Below are 17,783 nucleotides of genomic sequence, written 5' to 3' on the forward strand. Positions count from 1 at the left end.
AGACCTAGGACATGGGATATTCAGAGGGCAGGATTCAAGATGATGGCCAAGGTTCCAGTTTGGGCATCTGGGTGGATAACGGAGAATAGGGGATGAGGAATAGCTTTTGGGGGATGATCACAAATTCAACTTGAGACAAACTGACTTTAAAGTGCCTATGGGGCAGCTGGATAAAAGTCAGGGTTAGAGAGAGAAACCTGGAAGTTACCAGAATATAGGTAAGTGACAGCTAAAGCCATAGAAGTGAACACCTAGAGAGAGCAAGAGGAAAAGGCCAAGGACAGAGCCCCGGGGAACACGAGGACTAAAGGGAGGTACATAAAAGACGCTCGGAGGAATCAGTGAGGGAACACTCAGGCCGGGGAACAGAAGCTCCCCAGGCTGCCTTTCTACCTGCAGAAGACTCGGTGCAAGGGTTAGGTATAACACTTAACAACATCATTTAAAACCACTTTCTTTAATATGCAAGAAACACATAAGACACTAACAAAGCCCAAGGAAGCTCTCAGTCCCAGAGTTGGTAGTTTAGGTGGAGTTAAAGAAAACAAGCCTGTCCAGTCTCCCAGGGAGAGAAGGGGTGAGTGTAGGGAATGTCACTAGGCCCCTAGGGAACCCAGTGCTGGACCCACACATGGCCTAGTTCTCTACCAAGGGAAAGTGCTGATTTTCCTTGTCGTGGTCCTGGCCTTGCTCCCATGCTCGTCCTCCAGTTTTCAGAAGTCGTCCAGTTCCCAGAATGGCCCCTTCCTTTAGTTCCCTAACATTTTCACTCAGAGAAGGCCACTTACCCTGCAAAAGGCAGTGTTCGAGTTGGGGGAGGGAGAGAGGTTGTTCAGGAGAGGGAAGATTGGGTAAAAAGGCCTCCCATGCTCTATGCTGGATTTCCTAGTAATAACCTTCACCCTGTCTCCCTTTACCTGTCGTGGTGTCAGAGTCCCAGGGGAGTTGTCATCCTGCAGGATGGTGAGGGGAGATCTTCCTAGTACTTTCCCCTTTGGTTTCTGTCTGTTGCACTTGGAACCTAGGGTGGGTAAGGAGTTAAAGCAAGGAGCCAAAATTAGGGGCTTACAGTTTATTCTTCCTACATTCATCCATGGCCATTATCCCAACTTCTCTTCCCTATATGTTGCCCTTAGATTCTGTACCTGAAGATCGGGGAGTCTCAGGGTCTCTCAAGGGCTTGTCTGAGCCCTGGCTGGCCACAGAGGTTTCTGAGGGCTGTCCTGTTTCCTCCTTGGAAAATGCCTGCTTGGAGGGGAGCTCAGTTTGGCTCCAAGGTGGCATCTGGTCCTCAAGGGAAAACTGGGTGCCCAGAGGCAAGTCTAATTCAGAAGATGAAGGTGCCTCTGGAGGCAGACCAGGATCTGGGAGAAGATTCAATCTGGGGGCTTCGGTCTCAAATACTTCACTCAGCTGTTTCACCAGTGGGCTTGGGGGCTCTAGAGGGGAGAAGTGGGATAGTGACCCTCTGATACAAATCATTCGGGAAGGAGGAAAGGATACAGGAGCCTTAGGATTCTTGACCTGGTGAGTGAGGGATTGGAAAGAGAGAAATCAAGGCGAGAGGGAGCAAAATGTTGAGAAAAGAGTGAGATGAGTTCAAAGCAGGAGGATGGAGGCCCCTTTAAGAAGGAGCCCTGAGGGACCGGCCCTGTGGCCGAGTGGTTGCATTCGTGTGCTCTGCTTCGGTGGCCCGGGGTTTCGCTGGTTCGAACCCTGGGCGCGGACATGGCACTGCTCATCAAGCCACGCTAAAGCGGCCTCCCACATGCCACAAGTAAAAACACACAACTATGTACTGGTGGGCTTTGGGAGAAAAAAGAAAAATAAAATCTTTTTTTTAAAAAAAAAAGAAGAAGGAGACCTGAGAGTATGGCTTCACTGACCCCACCCAAGGATGCTAGGTGACAGCCTTATCAGAATTCCCTGGGCTCAACACTTACCTCCGCTGCTGGTCTTCATAGGTGTCCGTGCAATACCAAGGGTAGGAGAACGGGGATCTGAGTCCTGGGCCTCATTAGGACCCTCCAGCTGCTCCCCTGCTGGTAGGTTTGGCTGTGGAGAGCTCTCCACCTATCAAAACCAAAGGCTAGAACAAGTCTGGGCCCTGACTCTTCTTCCCTCCCAGGTCTCTAGCCTCAGGCCGATATTCTAGTTAGGGATTGCCAAGGCCCTCAGACATTCAGCCTACTCCACCCGGACTGACAATGTGGAAAATAAGCCCTCAAAGTAGAGGGAGGTGGGGGGCAAGGGCTCTCTCAGAATCAGAAATGCCCAAGAATTCACACAGTTTCTCTGCCTCTCCCACCCCGGCCCAGAGTACCTGGATGGGAGTGCGAAGGATGCCGGCAGTAGGTGAACGGGGGTCCGCCACTCGGGCCAGATGCTTGTTGTGCAGTGGAGGCCGCGCTGGAGTAACTGGGACGCTCTTGGCTGAGCCCATCTCAACCAGGAGGAATAGGGTGGGCAGGGCCCGGCCCAGGGCGAGGAGGGGATGCCTGTGAGAAGTGACTCAGGTCTCAGCCCTTACCGCGACCATGTCCGACTTCTAATTCCAGACCCCCCGATCTTCCCAGTTCCCAGCTGAGGAACCTCCTGGCCGCTGGGCCTGAGGCCTCTGCGGGGATGATGACTGGTGCAGCTAAGAAGGCGGCTCATTCTGGGCCTGCTGGGTCCTCTCATTTACTAATTTATTCAAATCACTTACCAGGCCCCAGATCCACTTTTACGCGCACAGCCACTCAAGCCTTAACCCGCGGAAGCTGAGTTTCAAACCTCCCGCCACGCCCCTGCCTTGACCCTATTGGTTGAGCCGACGCAGGCTCCCATAGGCCCGCTATGTGAGACCCACCTCCAGTGGAGAAAGTCATTGGGCTGAGAGGACGTCTGTCACGGGGACCATGGGGCCAATGGGCAGCGGCTTGGCTTGCCCGGGGGTGACGCCCCCTCCATGAGAGGACTTTTGTTCTGTAAGAGGCTTTGAGTTGTCCGTCGTGGGATTTTGAGGAGTGCCAATCTTCGCTTCTGAGACCTTCAGTGTCTAAACCAAATGATTTTGTTAAAAAAGTAGACCCATGAATTATTACAGATCCTGCTGGAGACGGAGTTAAGATTTTTCTGAGGCGAGAGAGATCGTAGTCCTTATTGGTTAAAGGAGTAATCAATCATCGACACTACCCTCTCAAACTCCGCCTCATTGGACAGCCCCTTTTCAAATACCAAGAAGACAACTGCCCTTCTATTTTCCGATTGGACAAGTGCCCAGGAAAGTTTCTGGGGTTGATTGGTTTAAACAAACGTCAATTTCTGCTCTTCAACAGGAGGCACGCGAAGGGAGTGTAGGATCCCAGAGTCCGAGCAGCCAAAATTCCGGGGCCCCTCTCGCCGCTTCTACGTGCCTCTGCCTGGAAGAGCGGGATTGGTTCTTCGGGCCATCGACTGCACTAGAAGCGCTTTCCATTGGTGCCAGTCGAGAGTAGGGCACTGGGCGGAGCGCTAGTAGGCAGGCTCGGTCCAACTGCCGTGCTCGCGCGTCTCCCCTTTAGCGCATGCGCCTAACGAGCAGTACTCATTGGACAGCAGGAGTAGGGGGTGGGGGACTGGGAACGGTGGGAGCCGCTGTGTGTGGAGAAGCTGCTGCCGGTGTCATGGCGGAACTGAGTGAGGAGGCGCTGCTGTCAGTGTTACCGACGATCCGGGTCCCTAAGGCTGGAGACCGGGTCCACAAAGACGAGTGCGCCTTCTCTTTCGACACGCCGGTAAGCCCACTCCCCACGCCCGCAGCGAGCACGACTTCCTTCCATCGCCCTGGTCATTCTGCCGGGGCCTGCAAGGCTCGGGCTACCGCCTTCCTGCGATGCACCATGGGACCTGTAGTCCCCCACGCTGCTCTTTGCTGTTGCTTTTAATTAGCTGGAGCTGTCGTGTGACTACCGCTCCCGGAAACCACCGCTCCCGCCTCGCTCCCTTCCCGTCTCGTGGAGGACTGTGGGGATTGTAGGCGCTCCCTCCCCTCATTGTCGTTCTAAGCTAGAGGCGCAACCCAATCGTCGGACTACAATCCCCAAGTGGACCCCGCGAAAGCCTGGGAGTTGGCCTTGCCTGTCGCGCATGGCTCTCCGGGTTTTGTAGTCTTGTGTAGGAGGGATGGGGCGACCCCCTACTGCTGTGGCCCGGGGTTGGGTTTGGAGGGTGGGGACCGCAATTCCTAGGCGTCTAGTAGTCTGGAAGTGGCCATGAAGAAGGCCGGTTCTGAGAAAGGCCGAGTTAGAGAGCCTCCACCCATGGTTAATATGGACAGGGGGCGGGGAGGTGGGTCATTGGTGGTAGGGAGGGGAGGAAAGAGGAGAGGAAAGCTCTAGTCGCTTCTCTTTTGAGGTGAACTATGACTGCAGCCCCCTCTTTTTCCTGCCCATCACAGAGAGCAGAGCAAACCCTTTTTAAAGTATTCCCAAGGAAATGGTTTCTTGGCGGGGGGAGAGGGGGGAGCAGTTACCAAGGCCCTTTTCCCATCCTGGTCCCACTCTTGACTAGTTAGACAAAGCCTCCACCCACACCCTGCTTCACGTTTTGCAGACTCCACCCTGTTACCTCCCTTCCTGCAGTTCTGCCTTCTTGTGTCACCCTCTAGCAGAGACAAGCCTTTGGCCAGGCCAGAGCCTGAACTGAGAGGGCAGCAGCCTGGCTGGGATCCGCCCCCCTCACCACCCCTCCCCTCAAGCCACTGCTGGGCTGTGCCCAGGGTGTTCAGCCAGACCAGCTCATGGCTGGGAAAACTGCAAGTCAGAGTGGAAAGGCTTCATTAATGCATCGCCAGTGCTGAGTATAGCAGCATGATCTAAGGCCCAGTTCAGGATCATCACTGTGATTTGTGGTTTGCTTGGTTTCCTAGGCTTTGATTTGGGCTTCAGACAATGTGCTACTTCTCTGAAGTCTGGCTTTGGCAGAGCTGCAAGAGGACTGCTCAGAGCAGAGCCCCAGGGTTCCCAGTCCTTGGTGAACCCAGCCTCTTTTAATTCCGACAGAGGAGTTTGATCCCGGCAGAGCGCCCCTCGACTCCCAGTTTGTCAGGTGCATGGCTTGGTGAGGCACCATCTTTCTCAGGAGGGAAAGGTTTTTCTTAATAACCAACAGATGGTAGAAGTCTCTGGCTCCCCCTTTACATTCCTGTCTCTCCCTCCTTAGTAATTGCTTTGAATAATCAAAAGAGGTTTTTGTAATCTTATTACACTTTCCTTCTCTCACCTCAAGTCAAGAGATGTTCACTGTGGCCTAATTGCTTTGTTAACCAACTTCAGGCTTTTTTTTTTTTTTAAGGAAGATTAGCCCTGAGCTAACTACTGCCAATCCTCCTCTTTTTCCTGAGGAAGACTGGCCCTGAGCTAACATCCGTGCCCATTTTTCTCTACTTTACATGTGGGATGCCTACCACAGCATGGCTTTTGCCAAGTGGTGCCATGTCTACACCCGGGATCTGAACCAGTGAACCGCTGAGAAGTCGAATGTGTGGACTTAACTGCTGTGCCACTGGGCCAGCCCCCAACTTCACGCATATTTGGTTATCTTCAAATAGGGTTCATGGTAGAAAGAGAGCTTATTTGACTTCCCTGATGAGAAATGCTCTTTTTGTTCATGAGCATTGTAATCCACACTGTTCTAGGGAGTGATACAGAGCAACCTCTTGGACCAAAAACTGCCTTATTTTTGGTATCACAGCAGAGAATTTTTCAAGGCTGGGGCTTTTATTCCAGGAAGGAGATACCTGTTGTTTTTGGATCTGAGTGAAGACTTTGTTGTTGTCTCCAATTTCCTTCTCCAACTTCATCAGTCTAGTCACAAAGGCACTAGTAGCCTTGCTCAGTTTTGGGGAAGCCCATCCTCAGATGTGATTTAGGCTAGACACTTGTGTTTCCTTGTTTTATTCCTGGGTTGTATGTGTTGTAGCTGTCTCCGCAGGTATTGATTGCTAGGTTGTTCTAGAAAGGGGATGGCTTTGAGGTTCGAGGTTGATGGGACTTAAGTGGGGTTTAGTTATTGGTCAGAGGGGAGGCGACAGGGTTGTGGCTGGAGAATGCTGGATTTCGTGTCCCTGCCAGACTGGGTCCAGGTTTAGCTGTGAGCCCCACGCAAGACATTGTTCCCTTGGAGCTGTGCTTCAGCAGGAGAGGAGGGTGAGGACTCAGTGTGGACCAGGGTTCGACTACCTAGTACAGTGTGGTAAAGGACAGGCCTGGGCTTGCTGGCAAGCTTAGGGGTTAGATGTACTGTTCAGGTGCTAGAATCTCGGCTACTCCAGTCTGGAAGGTTCTCTGAGTTCTGGAGATCAGGTAGGGCTTGTCTTGGTGTCCCTGGTTTAGGTTCAGTGTCAGATGTACAGCTCTTTCCTCTCCCAGGAAAGGACCCTTTTCCCCTCTGAATGTAATATCTGGCCCTGGAAATCCACAGTATTTAGTCCTCATTTACTTTCTGAATCTCTTGGCTCCAGGAATCAGGTAAAGGGAGCTCTCTGCAGTTGATTCGAGGGCTCCAGAGCCCCAAGAAGGAGCAAGAAAGAAGATGAATGGTGACTGATAGGTGTTGCTCATCCCCTGGTATCCTTGTTGTTTTTTATCAAAGTCGTAGGAGGAAATGGGGAGAACCTTAACCATGTACCAGGTCCTAAAAGAATAAATGACTTGCCGAGAGCCACATAGTGTTAGAGAACGGAAACTTTCTTCTGGGAACCAGCAGTTTCTGACCCCAGGTCTTAGTTTCCCGCCTGGCCAGGCTTCATCCTCCCTGTTTCCTCCCCTGCCTCTCATCCTGCAGGAGTCTGAGGGTGGCCTCTACATCTGCATGAACACATTCCTGGGCTTCGGGAAACAGTATGTAGAAAGACACTTCAACAAGACGGGCCAGCGAGTCTACCTGCACCTCCGTCGGACCCGGCGCCCGGTAGGGACAGGGGCTGGGGCAAGGCCTGGGGACATTCAGGCACATCCCACTGGGCCTGGGCTCCCATTTTTTTTCTTTTTTTTTTTAAAGATTGGCACCTCCTGGGGGCCGGCCCCGTGGCTGAGAGGTTAAGTTTGCACGCTCTGCTCGGGCAGCCCAGGGTTTTGCCAGTTCAGATCCTGGGTGCGGACATGGCACCGCTCATCAGGCCATGCTGAGGTGGCCTCCTACATGCCACAACTAGAAGGACCCACAACTAAAAATACACAACTGTGTACCGGGGGGCTTTGGGAGAAAAAGGAAAAATAAAATCTTTAAAAAAAGAAGATTGGCACCTCCGCTAACAACCGTTGCCAGTGTCTTTTTGTTTTGTTTTTTCTCCCCAAGTCCTCCCAGTACATAGTTGTATATTTCAGTTGTGAGTCCTTCTAGTTGTGGCATGTGGGAGGCCACCTCAACATGGCTTGATGAGCGGTGCCATGTCCCCGCCCAGAATCCGAACTGGCGAAACCCTGGGCCTCCGCAGCGGAGTATGCAAACCTAACCTCTCGGCCACGGGGCCAACCCCCTGGCCCCCCATTTTGAATCTCTGTTCTGACTTTCTATAGGCCTCAGTTTCCTCCTCACCTATTTCTGTTGGTGTCATTAAAACTTAGCACGCATTTTTTAGCTCCATTCTCTTCTGAGATTAGCTCACTCCATCCTGCCCATCCTTCTCATTTGTTCCTTTCCTGGTGCCTATTGCTGATCTTGTCCTTCATGCCTCATTGCAGAAAGAGGAAGACACCGCCACAGGCACTGGAGACCCCCCCCGTAAGAAGCCCACCCGGCTGGCTATTGGTGAGCCATGCTGTTCTCCCTGAGCTGGTCTTTCCTGTCTCAGGGGTACTAGGAAAGCCCCAAAAGAATGGGTCTAATCAGTGGCCCTAGAGCTCTGGCGGGGACAAAGTGAATGCTGTATCAGAGGGGGGACATTTACTTGTAATGGTTGTCCTACTCTCCCTCTCCTTTCCTGTCTCACCAGGTGTTGAAGGCGGGTTTGACCTCAGCGAGGAGAAGTTTGAGTATGATGAGGATGTGAAGATTGTCATTTTGCCAGATTACCTGGAGATTGCCCGGGATGGGTTGGGGGGACTGCCTGACATTGTCAGAGATCGGGTATGAATACCTTCCCGCCCCACCAGAGATTCTAGGACAGGTGGGACCAGAGCAGTGATGATCTTGTGCAAGCACTGACAAAGCTGAAGACCAAGGGCATGTGGGATTGGGGGTTGGGTACCACCTCTGACCCTCTGCTTCCCCCAGGTGACCAGTGCAGTGGAGGCCCTATTGTCGGCCGACTCAGCCTCCCGCAAGCAGGAGGTGCAGGCCTGGGATGGGGAAGTGCGGCAGGTGTCTAAGCATGCCTTCAGCCTCAAGCAGCTGGACAACCCTGCTCGAATCCCTCCCTGGTGAGGCCTGGCCCCTCCACCTCGGGGTGCAACCCCCAGAGCAGGGGCAAAGAGGCCACCCTGCTGGGGGATCTGATGGGAGAGAGGGTTGGGGGCGGGACAAGGAGGGAGACTTGGTGGGGAAGAACTAAGCCAGGGGACATCCAGAGGAGAGGAGAAAAGAGAGATCTTGGACTGGCAGGGGGACCTCCAGAGCCCCCTCTCTCTACCACTCCCATATCCCTCTGACCCATATTTCAGCTAATTTCCTTCTCCCTGGGTTAGTGGTTGGAAGTGCTCCAAGTGTGACATGAGAGAGAACCTGTGGCTCAACCTGACAGATGGCTCCATCCTCTGTGGCCGACGCTACTTTGATGGCAGTGGGGGCAACAACCACGCCGTGGAGCACTACAGGGAGACAGGCTACCCGTTAGCTGTCAAGCTGGGCACCATCACACCTGATGGAGCTGGTATTCCCTCCCCTCCTCCACCCACCTCCATGCTGAAATGTGTTTTAACTGCTATTCATTTTATATGACAGAAATAATACATGAATATGTTTTCTTGACAATGAAAATATGGTAGATGGGACTAAATCTTGAATTAATGCCCAAATCCCAGTTACCTTTCTAGAGGTTACCATCATTATCTGTTTAGTGAGTGACCTTCCAAACTCATCTGACCCTAGTTCCTTATCCTACCTTATCCTACAGGGTAGTGTCACAATTAATTCCAATCCTCACCTGCTTCAGCCCATCTTCCCTGACAGCCAGTCCTAGAAGGGCTTGTGACCTCACTGATATTCAAGGGAGCCAAGAGGGACGCCCTCACAGGCTTGTCCTTCTCTCCTACCAAGGCCCCTCGGGGCGGGAGGGCACATTGGTGGCCAGGCCAGTCCTGAGCCACCCCTTCTGACACTGCTTCTGCCATAGATGTGTACTCATATGATGAGGATGACATGGTCCTGGACCCCAACCTGGCCGAGCATCTGTCCCACTTTGGCATTGACATGCTGAAGATGCAGAAGGTGAGACCCCTTCAGTTTCAGATTCTTCTCATTTCTGCCCCGTCAGGCTCTTCTTCCCTGCCTGTGGCTGAGGTAGTGTATTGGAGAGAGCTGCTACAGTTGTCTCAGTCTGCAAGATGTGTGGGCTTCCTTTGGGAAACTTCTAGAATCATTTATTCATTCATTGAATACTGCTGAGTACCTACTATGTGCTAGTCACTGTGTGAATAAGACAAGTGTGGTCCTTGCTTTCATAGACTTAAATTCTAGATGGAAAGGCAGACGTTAATCATAAACGCACGCCAGTAAGTGAATAACTACAAACTGATGGCCGCTATGAAAGAGATGTGGAGGGCACTGTGATAGTTTACAGCAGGGAGACCGGGCCTTGTCTAGGGTGTCAAGGAAGTTTTCCCTGAGGAAGTGATGCTTGGATAGAGATCAGAGGGGTAAGAAGGAGTGACTTCAGAGTGGAAAATCACTTCAGGTAGACAGAAGCACATTTATTTCATTCCCTCCTTCAAGCAGAGTCCTGATGACTAATAGGCCTCTGGGACAGTTGCTTGTGGCCTTCCGGAGCCTGGACTGGATGATATCCGATGTGCCTCCCATGTTAGCGTCCATAATTCATCAAATTCTAGGTTCCAGTTGTGTATCATCCTACACCCTGTGAGAGATTAATGTAAAAAACACAGGGCTGAATTTCTCACTCCTTCTGAAGTGCCCCTTCCCATGCAGACGGACAAGACGATGACAGAGTTGGAGATAGATATGAACCAGCGGATTGGTGAATGGGAGCTGATCCAGGAGTCGAGCGTGCCACTGAAGCCCCTGTTTGGGCCTGGCTATACAGGCATCCGGAACCTGGGTAACAGCTGCTACCTCAACTCGGTGGTCCAGGTGCTCTTCAGCATCCCTGACTTCCAGAGGAAGTGAGTGGTGCCCTTTCCCCACTACTCACCCCTTGGTTCTCTACCCCCAACACCCCAGCTCCTGGTCTCCAGCCTGCAGGTAGACCCCTCCTTCAGCTGCCCGCAGTACCTCTGTGTTCTAGCTCAGCCTCAGTTCCTATTACACTGTGGCTGGTGTGCTGTGAGGGGAGCAAGTTACAGAACTGCACCACTGTCACCCAGCCACACACAAACCCCACTGACACAGCAGGACACCAAATCCCAGGGCTCTCCGTGGCCTCCTGACTGACTCAAGAGTGAGCAGGTGGTCTTTATTTTAGGCCAGTGACATCGGATGAGCACCTAACACGGACATGTAGCACACGGGGAGAGGAGAGAGCTTGGGACGCTAAGAGAGACAAAGGGCAAATTCTTAGTATAAATGAGTTTATTCTCTAATTGGGAAGGACCTGATGCGTATGCAAAGACTTAGAATGTATTTATAAGTTCTGTTCAATAGAATATGAACTGTCTTTATCCTTCTCCCTTCTCTGACTCTGTCTTGGGGAGGAGGCTGGGAAAGAATGCCTCTGAGTACACTGCATGCTGACGTAGTTGAGAAGGGGAGGAAGGGCAGGTTCCTGGAAAGAAATGGACTCCAGGGTTCAACCACAAACGCCCCACTCTGGAGGGAGTCTGTTCACTGGGCTTGGAGATAATTGCTTTCTTGTCATTTCCTCTGAGCCTGGGCCAGAGCCCCTCCAATTATCCTTCCCTTGGCTCCTAGGTATGTGGATAAGCTGGAGAAGATCTTCCAGAATGCCCCAACGGACCCTACCCAGGACTTCAGCACCCAGGTGTATGTAGCCGGGTCCTTTGTATGAAGGCTGTTAGAGCCTCTTTCTGCTCCGTGACCGCCTGGAGCGGGCGGCAGTTAGCCCCTGGTTAGAAGCAGTTAGAAGCTTTCAGATGATTGCCTTTTGGGCGTGCTGTCTGCCTTGAGTTGGGTTCCTGTGGAATCTTAAGATTTTTCACATTTTAGAGAGTTGTCTAAAGAGTGCTATGAGCAGGAGTTAAGTTGGGGAGAAAAAGGTATAGACAGTCGTCAGATGGTTGTTATTTGACTGAAGCTAGATGGTTCTCTTGGATGTTAATGCAGGGCCAAGCTGGGCCATGGCCTTCTCTCGGGAGAGTATTCCAAGCCAGCAGCGGAGTCGGGTGATGGGGAGCAGGTACCAGAACAAAAGGTGAGTCTGGGACTCTATCCCTTTCAGGCTCTGGAATTATGGGGAAACTGAGGCCACTGGATGGCCTCTTGAGCCCCAGCTGAGTCACTGCCCTGGCTCTGCCTAGGAAGTTCAAGATGGCATTGCCCCTCGGATGTTCAAGGCCCTCATTGGCAAGGGTCACCCTGAGTTCTCCACCAACCGGCAACAGGATGCCCAAGAGTTCTTCCTTCACCTCATCAACATGGTGGAGGTAAGGGCTGAGGAGATGGCAAGGGAGGGCACTCTCCACTCTTCTTCCATCTGCCTGCAATTCCCTCCCTTCTCCCTCCTGCCCATTCTTTCCTCTGTCAGCCCCAAACCGGGTGGTGCCACCCCTGTAACCTGGTCATCTGGATGCACTGAGCCTTCCCTGAGAGTAGCTGCTGCACCTGAGGAGAATAGTAAAGCCAAGCAGGGATCCTTACACTTGATGGGCTGGCAGCCTAACGGAGGGCACACCCAAAGAAGGTGATATGAGGATACTTACTGCTTATAAAGTAAAATACAGGGGCTGGCCCCATGGCCAAGTGGTTAAGTTCGCGGGCTCTACTTTGGCGGCCCAGGGTTTCGCCGGTTCAGATCCTGGGTGCAACAGTTGTTAGCTCAGGTGCCAATCTTTAAAAAAAAAGAAAAAGAAAAAGAAAGAAAAATACAAGCACATTCCATTCCAGTCCCACAGCGCTGTGATGGGGCCAGAACGGGGGAGGGAGGGTGGTTAATTAGGGAAGGCTTTTAGTCTGCTCTTGCATCCCCGTGCCTCTTAGTGGTAGTCTCCCTTCCACTCCTCTCTCTCCCCGACCCCCCATTGACCCTTTGAGGCCCCCATTCTCTTCCCTGCTGCCTAGACCTCCCCACGCTGCCTCTTTCCCATAGAGGAATTGCCGGAGCTCTGAAAATCCTAATGAAGTGTTCCGCTTCTTGGTGGAGGAAAAGATCAAGTGCCTGGCCACAGAGAAGGTGAAGTACACCCAGCGAGTGGACTACATCATGCAGCTGCCTGTGCCCATGGATGCAGCCCTTAACAAAGGTGGGTTGCTCTCAGCGAGGTCTGGGTGCAGTTGGAGTCTGAGGTCTATGACCAATGCGTGGCCACCTTAAAGGAGCAGAGCCCACATTATGCCCTGCTCCCTCAGCCAGAGGTCTGAAGCTGGCCACTGGGGGAGGTGGGATTAACCTTGCCACCAGCTTGTCAGCAGAGCTGTGTTGAGAAAGAGAGGCAAGATCATAGAGGGATGTGTGTCTGGTGGGCTTGGGGCTGGGGGGTGAGGAGCTGAAGTACTCAAGGACACAGAGCCAGAAGGGGGAGGCTAAGGAGGGAAACAGGCAGCACCCTCTGATGGACCCACCCACCAATTCTGTCACCAGAGGAGCTTCTGGAGTATGAGGAGAAGAAGCGGCAAGCTGAAGAGGAGAAGCTGCCACTGCCAGAACTGGTTCGGGCCCAGGTGCCCTTCAGCTCCTGCCTGGAGGCCTATGGGGCCCCCGAGCAGGTGGATGACTTCTGGAGCACGGCCCTGCAGGCCAAGTCTGTAGCTGTCAAGTAAGTCCTGTTGGTCTGGGCCTAAGGTTGCAAACCTATGTCAGGGTGATCCCAAAGTACCATCTGCCTCTTTCTCATTCTCTCATCCCTGTGGGGTTGGAATCTCGGGGTTGCCTCAGTTGGGGCTGGAAATCTGGCCCTGAGGGAACCAAGAGGCCCTGGCAAGAGTAGACTCAGCGATAGTACGTAACCATGTCCCGCCCCTCCCGCTCCCTCTTCTCTCATGGGTCAGGGTTTCTTTTTAGTGCAGCATCTCTCTACTCGCTCCCTTAATCCTGGCAGAGCACAGGCACTCAGTATCAGTTGTGGACAGAACTTGGATTTCCGGCAAATTGGCCTTACTTTTTGTCTAACTCTGTCATTGGCACGGGCTGCGATCTGAAAGAGTGCTTTGGTCTCAAGGGAATTTGGCCATCTGCCCCTTTGCAGCTCCTGCCAACAAGACAGCCCTTCCCCTGACTTCTGCTGCTCCTTGTGTGCAGGGACTCTGATGCCTGCCCAAGGCAAGATGAGGATATAGAGAATCTTGTGGTCTTCTGCCCATGAGAAGTGGAACCCCAGGGTGGGGGCTTCAGGAGAGGAGAACTTTGGGGTTCTCTGGGTACCCGACATTCTCTCTTCCCTAGGACCACACGATTTGCCTCATTCCCTGACTACCTGGTCATCCAGATCAAGAAATTCACCTTCGGCTTAGACTGGGTGCCCAAGAAACTGGGTATGGTGGCTGGGATGAGCGAGGGAGGTTGAGCAGAAAATGCTAGAAAAAGAAGGGGCCTTAACACACGTAAATTAGTGTCTCTCACACTTTCCTCTGAAAGGAGAAAATATTACCTTAGATGTTTCAAAATGTGTTTTGTTTAAAAAGCACTAATCAAAAATATTAAGGGGCTGGCCCGGTGGTGCAGCGGTTAAGTGCAAACGTTCTGCTTGAGTGGCCTGGGGTTCGCTGGTTCGGATCCTGGGTGCGGACATGGCACCCCTTGGCAAGGCATGCTGTGGCAGGCGTCCCACATATAAAGTAGAGGAAGATGGGCACAGATGTGAGCTCGGGGCCAATCTCCCTCAGCAAAAAGAGGAGGATTGGCGGCATATGTTAGCCCAGGGCTAATCTTCCTCCAAAAAAAGTTAAAAGACTTTTTTGATTTTATAGTTATGATTTACAACCAAAAGTGACTTTCATAGTTTTATTTTTACAATTGGTAAGATATTTTCCTTTTGATAATCTTGAAACAGTTTGTTCTCACGCGTCTTAGAAGGCCCCTGATGACTTGGAGAACTGCTGGTTTAACTTCATTTCCTGGATCAGTTGAGACCACAGAAGTATAACAACATTCTGCTGCACAAGTTGGAGCCCCACTTCCCTGCCCAGAGCTCATGTGTGGTAGATCGGGAACTAGAATCCAGGTCTCCTGACTCCCAGGCCCATGATTATTTTTATTACATTGGGCGCCCTAAGATTGGCACTGCTCTGAGCAGCTCCTTACTGCAGAGCAGTGCCAAGCAAAGGAGAAGGGGCTTGAGATTCCCAAAGTGCTTTTTCAGGGATGGCCTCCGAGGGCTGCTGAGGTGACCTTTATCCTGCCATTCCACTGACAGATGTGTCCATTGAGATGCCAGAGGAGCTGGACATCTCCCAGTTGAGGGGTACAGGGCTGCAGCCTGGAGAGGAGGAGCTGCCTGACATTGCCCCACCCCTGGTCACTCCGGATGAGCCCAAAGGTAGCCTTGGTTTCTATGGCAACGAAGACGAAGACTCCTTCTGCTCCCCTCACTTCTCCTCTCCGACATGTTAGTGACTCTTCTTCCTGCCTGTCTCTCTCCCTGCCTGATGGGGGTTTTCTCTGCCTGCCTCCCTGTGACCCTGTCCTTTGTATTTCTCCTGTCCTCCCTTTCAAATTTCCTCTGTCCTCTTTTGATGGATGTGAGGAGCAACTAGAGCACTCGCAGCCACATTCTCTGTGTGGATGGCGGTTGCTCTGGCTAATTGCCTCTCTACCCTTGTTACCTCACTGCGGGGGGGGGGGGGGTGAGGTACCATACTCCAGAAACAGGGCCCATTCTGTGAGAATGGGCAAGGAAGGGGATCTATGGGGGATCTTTAGCCTCAGTCCTGCACCTTTCGGATACTGCTGGACCCACATTATGTTGTGTTGTCATTTTAGTTCTGGAATAAGGTACCAGGGCATGGAAGAAAGATGCATGGAATGAGTGGTTGGGAGAGGGCTGGAGGGCTGGACTGTGGGAGGGAGGAGGAACAGACAGTGGCCCAAGGAGACAGGTCACAGTGCCTGCACTTCTCCCACCACAGCACCCATGTTGGACGAATCCGTCATCATCCAGCTGGTGGAGATGGGCTTCCCTATGGATGCCTGCCGCAAAGCTGTCTACTACACAGGCAACAGTGGGGCTGAGGCTGCCATGAACTGGGTCATGTCGCACATGGATGATCCAGGTAGGCAGGGGTGGGTAGCAGGGTGGGGCAGGACCACCATCCTCCCTCAAACACTTCAACCCCTTCACATCTGCAGATTTTGCAAACCCCCTCATCCTGCCTGGCTCCAGTGGGCCTGGCTCCACAAGTGCAGCAGCTGACCCCCCTCCAGAGGACTGTGTCACCACTATTGTCTCCATGGGCTTCTCTCGGGACCAGGCCCTCAAAGCTCTGCGGGCCACGGTATGGGCTGCCACCAGCTGAGTACTGGGGGCCTGGGGAAGAAGGGGGCGGGAGTGAGGTTGCATCCTTTGCAAGCAAGACCAGGGACAACTGGTATGGTATGGCCAAGGCTGGGGCTCCACGCTTCTGTGGCTGTGATGAAGGCCCTGAGGCTTTCACTGGTAGTTTTCTTGCCTCTGAACTTGTTACAAACAGTAATGCTGCCCTCCTCTCCAAGAACAATAGTTTAGAACGGGCTGTGGACTGGATCTTCAGTCACATTGATGACCTCGATGCAGAAGCTGCTATGGACATCTCGGAGGGCCGCTCAGCTGCTGACTCCATCTCTGAGTCTGTGCCAGTGGGACCTAAAGTCCGGGATGGTCCTGGAAGTGAGTGTCCCTGGGAAACGACAGGCCTGGTGGCATCTAGCCAATCTGCTACACCAGATCTTCATTCCAAGGCAGCTCTGCTTCCCTCGGGGCGGAGGGGTCAGAAGCTTTTCCACTAATGTGACTTCTGAAGGTGGGATTCTAGGAGGCTGAGATAGACTTTTGACCCAATACATGCCCCACACTCCCTGACACTCATGTCCTGAATTTGAGCTGTTAGATATGTCTTTGGACTGTCACTCAAGGATTCCTCTCTCATTGTCTTCCCTGCCCTCTCCCTGTCTCTCTCTCCTTCCCTAGAGTATCAGCTCTTTGCCTTCATTAGTCACATGGGCACCTCTACCATGTGTGGTCACTATGTCTGCCACATCAAGAAGGAAGGCAGGTGAGGGAGGGGCTGGCAGTGTGCGTTTGGAATGGGGGAGTGGTGGTGGGAATGAGTAGGGGCATCCTGGAAGTCCTTAGAATATTTGTGGAGAAGGTGAAGGACGGCCTGATGGGGGCCCAGATACACCAGGAACTGAGAGAAGCCCTGAGAGCAGGGATCGGCAAACTACAGCCCAAGGGCTGAATCTGACCAGCTGGTTTTATAAATAAAGTTTTAATGAACGTAGCCAGTTACTCGTTCATGTATTGCCTGTGGCTGTAGGGAAGTTGAGTAGTTGTGTCAGAGACTGGATGGCCTGGAAAACCTGAAATATTTACTGTCTGGCTCTTTACAGAAAAAGTTTGCTGACCCCTGCCTAACAGGAGTGGGTGGGGGGTGGCTGTAGAGAGACTGCAGGATCTGAAGACACTGAGGAGGGGAAATGACCCCTGTGAGATTGAGTCACTCCCTTCAGACAGGTAGCAGCTGGGCTGTAGGTTTGGGGGCCTAGGCAGAGAATGTTGGGAGTCTTTACCCCAGAATCACTCCAGGGGCGATGTCAGAGACTGAGCTGATGCAGCGTGTGGCATGCCCAGTTTCTTCATCCTGTTCCACTCCTCCCTCCCTTCCCCAGATGGGTGATCTACAATGACCAGAAAGTGTGTGCCTCTGAGAAGCCGCCCAAGGACCTGGGCTACATCTACTTCTATCAGCGAGTGGCCAGCTAAGAGCCTGCCCTCTGACCCCTTACCACTGCAGGGAGGGGGGGTGGGCAGAGCACCTGGCATGAGGGATAGGGGCTGAGGGATGGACTTCAGCACCCCCTCCTCTGTACCCTTTTTCTTTTTGTCCCCAGCAGCAGGGAAGAAGCTAGAGGCCATAGGAGAATGGCTAAGCAGAGTGGGGGTGGGGGGACACTCCAGAGACTCTGGGGATAGAGCAGGAAGGGGACAGAGGGCCGGCGCCTGTGTGTGAGGAGACTTTGTTGCTTTCCCTGCCCCTTGACCCCACAGTGCTCTGCTTCTCGGTGTAATCCCGCCGGCCCCTGGCGTGGAGCGGGGCTTGTTTGTGTGTGTGCCTGGGTGTAGCTTTGTGCAGCCTCTTCCGCAGAGGGGGTGTCTGTGCCTCCCCTCCCACTTTGTGTTTGCTCCCTGTGTGGTTGGGCAAGGAGGGATGTGAGGGAAAAGGGGACCCCCCTCGCCCTCCTGCCTCATTCTTTCCCTCACCCTGTCTCTTCCCTGTCCTTCTCTGGAAAATGCCAAAATACACGATGTGAATAAAAGTACAATGGCTACATTGTGTCC

At 52.7% G+C, this 17,783-nt stretch overlaps 2 protein-coding genes and 1 long non-coding RNA gene across 5 annotated transcripts; 1 reads left to right on the top strand and 2 right to left on the bottom strand.

Moving 5' to 3' along the window:
• Positions 1 to 441: 441 nt before the first annotated feature.
• On the bottom strand, positions 442 to 3,539 carry CDCA3 (cell division cycle associated 3). 2 transcript variants are annotated; one of them, XM_001497340.6, is made up of 6 exons: positions 2,852 to 3,539; positions 2,324 to 2,498; positions 1,944 to 2,073; positions 1,146 to 1,439; positions 918 to 1,021; positions 442 to 789 (listed from the first exon to the last, which is right to left on the bottom strand). In XM_001497340.6, exons 2-6 carry the CDS (start codon positions 2,441 to 2,443, stop codon positions 637 to 639), a joined length of 801 nt encoding a protein of 266 aa, XP_001497390.1. In that variant the 5' UTR covers positions 2,444 to 2,498; positions 2,852 to 3,539; the 3' UTR covers positions 442 to 636. The 2 variants fall into 2 exon arrangements, with proteins under 2 accessions (XP_001497390.1, XP_005610944.1); XM_005610887.4 differs by lacking the exon at positions 2,852 to 3,539 and adding an exon at positions 2,708 to 2,834.
• USP5 (ubiquitin specific peptidase 5) lies at positions 3,316 to 17,773 on the top strand. 2 transcript variants are annotated; one of them, XM_023643051.2, is made up of 20 exons: positions 3,316 to 3,758; positions 6,808 to 6,933; positions 7,707 to 7,773; positions 7,958 to 8,091; positions 8,239 to 8,384; positions 8,649 to 8,833; positions 9,296 to 9,390; positions 10,108 to 10,301; positions 11,047 to 11,118; positions 11,419 to 11,506; positions 11,613 to 11,738; positions 12,401 to 12,554; positions 12,893 to 13,067; positions 13,694 to 13,782; positions 14,664 to 14,786; positions 15,376 to 15,519; positions 15,596 to 15,741; positions 15,959 to 16,112; positions 16,413 to 16,497; positions 17,114 to 17,773. In XM_023643051.2, exons 1-20 carry the CDS (start codon positions 3,549 to 3,551, stop codon positions 17,205 to 17,207), a joined length of 2,607 nt encoding a protein of 868 aa, XP_023498819.1. In that variant the 5' UTR covers positions 3,316 to 3,548; the 3' UTR covers positions 17,208 to 17,773. The 2 variants fall into 2 exon arrangements, with proteins under 2 accessions (XP_023498819.1, XP_023498818.1); XM_023643050.2 differs by having other exon boundaries at positions 3,549 to 3,758; positions 14,664 to 14,855.
• On the bottom strand, positions 9,848 to 12,144 carry LOC138924763 (uncharacterized). Its single transcript, XR_011439964.1, has 2 exons — positions 12,015 to 12,144; positions 9,848 to 10,036 (listed from the first exon to the last, which is right to left on the bottom strand). It is a non-coding gene; the product is annotated as an uncharacterized lncRNA (long non-coding RNA).
• Positions 17,774 to 17,783: the final 10 nt, after the last annotated feature.

The sequence above is a fragment of the Equus caballus genome, chromosome 6, assembly GCF_041296265.1.
Source record: "Equus caballus isolate H_3958 breed thoroughbred chromosome 6, TB-T2T, whole genome shotgun sequence".
Lineage (NCBI taxonomy): Eukaryota > Metazoa > Chordata > Mammalia > Perissodactyla > Equidae > Equus > Equus caballus.